General features: G+C 38.1%; 1 protein-coding gene across 1 annotated transcript; it reads left to right on the top strand.

Annotated features, from left to right (window-relative positions):
• The first annotated feature begins 12 nt into the window (after nt 1–12).
• Nucleotides 13–2,641, top strand: LOC104916638 (putative uncharacterized protein C6orf183). The gene is made up of 3 exons (XM_010727660.2): nt 13–162; nt 863–1,034; nt 2,361–2,641. Exons 1-3 carry the CDS (start codon nt 24–26, stop codon nt 2,443–2,445), a joined length of 396 nt encoding a protein of 131 aa, XP_010725962.2. The 5' UTR covers nt 13–23; the 3' UTR covers nt 2,446–2,641.
• Nucleotides 2,642–2,749: the final 108 nt, after the last annotated feature.

Raw genomic sequence — 2,749 nt, 5'->3', positions numbered from 1 at the left:
TTTAAGGAAAAGGCAGGAACCATATGCCCACATCTGCCAAACAGATTCTGCAGACCACTGAAAAACTGATGGTAGAGAGCATTGCTCAGAAGCTGGCTACAAGTAACTTACCTTTTCCTCCCCTTTGCTCCCAAGAAAGAAAACTCAAATCTTTCTGCAAAGGTTTGTTTCTTCCTTTAAAAAGACAACTTTTTTTTTTTTAATTGATGATGCACTTGACAAGTGAGCAGAATTACTGTAATTCCAGATGTGAAGAGAGCACATATGTTTCAGAAATTCTCACAAATCAAGTGATTTTGCATCACAACTGAGTGACTGTAGTAAAAGTGGATTATTTATAGACAGTACAGTTGTCCAAAAGTGGCATTTCTTTCAAGTTCTTTAAATTTTGGTCAATCTCAAATAATAGTTTGGAGTGAGAGAAACTGGGAGAACAGATCTTGAATGTCCGTATATTTTGTTCCTGAAAAAAATTAAAGCAAAAAGTTTCAATTATTTTCTTGTAAAAGTTTTTATTTGAGACTTCAAATTTCATGTTTGATTACCTAAGCTTTCTAGAGTGTCCCTAACAAACTAGATGAAGAAAGGAGGGGATATCATTTTTTAGCAAAATGCAGGGAGATGGGGTTCTTGAAAAATTTTGGCCCATTATGGTTCCCTTCCTCAGGGTAGCAATCAAAACAGGAAAAATCACTTTCACCCTATTCTGTTCCAGCTATTAGAAGAAAATTCCTCTCATTAAAGGAAATGCTGAATAATTAGCTCTTTAATGAATATTCTATGTGTTTATATATACATTATATATAGATACCTGTAGGACTAGTAATTTATGCTATTTACATGAACAGTTCTCCTGGTCTAGAGTTCACAGGTGATTTATTCTTGAGAAGGAGCAAGATGGATGAAGTATACCACATCTCTTCTACTGAGAAGGTCCAGCAGCTGGAAAGAGAACTAGCAGCACAGCTGGCAGAGCTGAAGGCACAAATAGAAGACAATGGGGTACTTCAGGGAACACCAAACAGGGCATACAGGTACTGATAGTTTCCTGGGGAACGAGGGAGAGAGTGAGATTGTAGCAATGCATTGTCCTCTCCTCAATGCAAATGAATGTCCTGTGTCTAAATATTCATTTTAGAAGGTCCCCATGGAAGTCAGGAATAGCAGCTTTTTCATTGTGAGTCTGCCCCAGTGTTGCAGCTGAAATGGAAGAGAATGTGAAAACATAAACTAAATCCCATTTCATGTCATGTATTGCAAACAAAACGTTCAATCTCCTTAGCACATCAAGTATTTCCTCCTTATGGTGAAGGGGAAGTAGCTTTAAATATTATGCTGGGATGTCTAAACAGAATGGTTGCAAGTAAGACAGCTGCTCTTGCTCTCCTCAGCCATGATGAGATATTAGATGTGACAATGCATCCACGTTTGGCTTCAGGAAAGCTGTAGACCACCTAGAGAATATTTGGAGGAAAACAGAGGTCAAGAAAGTTTGACTAAGACACTTAAGACAAAAAGGAAAGCAGCTGGACTTGTGTCTCCATTCAGTTTTGTCTGGATTATAAATCTTCAGACACACGAGAGATTTCTGTAAAGATGAGGGGAATAAATTTCTGTTTCCACTTAAGAATAGAACAGAAATCATGGGCTAAAATTCAAACATTCCAAATAGAGTATTAATTAAATACTGATGTCTGGGTAAGGAAGTTGCTCCATCTGTGATTAGAAGCCTTTAAGAACAGGACAGATGAACACCTGTAAGCAATAAATATGCTTTTCCTGCCTTAGAGCAGTGGGAGTGCTGGGTGATCACAAAATCCTCCACAGCCCAACATTGTTGTGGTTCTAAATTTTTCCATTTGCACCTGCCGAGTGTTTTTTTTGGCCAAGATTCAGAAGATGTTTTTACTGGTCCAGTTTTCATCTGTGTTTTTAATTTACATGCATTCATTTTTGTTCATTTAACAAAAACTTTGCAGTGTGTACTTGCTATAAGTATGTCGATGCGTGAGAATTAGAACACTGTTTTCTTCCAGAATTTTTCACAGCTCCTTGTCATGCAGGCATTTTAGGAAGGAAGCCGGCTAAATGATGAAGGATGATTGTCAGGGAACTCTGCTACATAGCTGTGGGCTGTCATATGTGCCCAGAGAATTGACAAGCATCCAGATGGATTATTAAAAGGCTTTGACTCAAAAATAAATAAATAAAAATTAAAAATATCTTCTAATTAATCCAATCATACTGCCATTAAACTTTCTTACTGTTGATCTTGCCATTTGAGTTGTGTTGTGCCTGACCAATATTTGCTTTCCACCAGTTTGCATGTAACATCTTGCTGAACCATTTTTTCCTTGCAGCTCTGTTCCAATTCCAAAAGATGCAACTTATTTCAGAAAAGAAAGAGAGAGAATACTGAAGAGAATCTTACAGGTAGGTAGCTAAAGCCTACATCAGCTTAAAAAAATCTCTTTGCTCTTAGAATCATAGAACAGTTTGAGTTGGAAGGGACCTTTAAAGGGCATACAGAGACACCCACAGCTAGATCAGGGAGCTCAGAGCCCCGTCCAGCCTAGCACTGAATGTACCCAAAGATGGGGCATCTGCCACCTCTCTGGGCAACCTGTTCCAGTGCCTCACCACCCTTATTATAAAAAACTTCTTTCTTGTATCCAACCTAAATCTCCTTTCTTTTAGTTTGAAACAATTTCCTCTGGTCTTATTACAACAGACCCTGCTAAAGAGTCTG

Source organism: Meleagris gallopavo, unplaced genomic scaffold (assembly GCF_000146605.3).
Source record: "Meleagris gallopavo isolate NT-WF06-2002-E0010 breed Aviagen turkey brand Nicholas breeding stock unplaced genomic scaffold, Turkey_5.1 ChrUn_random_7180001925978, whole genome shotgun sequence".
NCBI classification, from domain to species: domain Eukaryota; kingdom Metazoa; phylum Chordata; class Aves; order Galliformes; family Phasianidae; genus Meleagris; species Meleagris gallopavo.
Note: the sequence above shows the minus strand (reverse complement) of the source record. Positions and strands in the feature narration are given on the sequence as shown.

What these genes read in the sequence shown, in the direction of transcription:
- LOC104916638 (XM_010727660.2), top strand. Translation starts at nt 24, where the DNA reads ATGCCCACATCTGCCAAACAGATTCTGCAGACCACTGAAAAACTGATG. An exon ending in ACTCAAATCTTTCTGCAAAG is followed by an intron (nt 163 to 862) that starts GTTTGTTTCTTC and finishes CTCCTGGTCTAG; the next exon opens with AGTTCACAGGTGATTTATTC. An exon ending in ACACCAAACAGGGCATACAG is followed by an intron (nt 1,035 to 2,360) that starts GTACTGATAGTT and finishes TTTTCCTTGCAG; the next exon opens with CTCTGTTCCAATTCCAAAAG.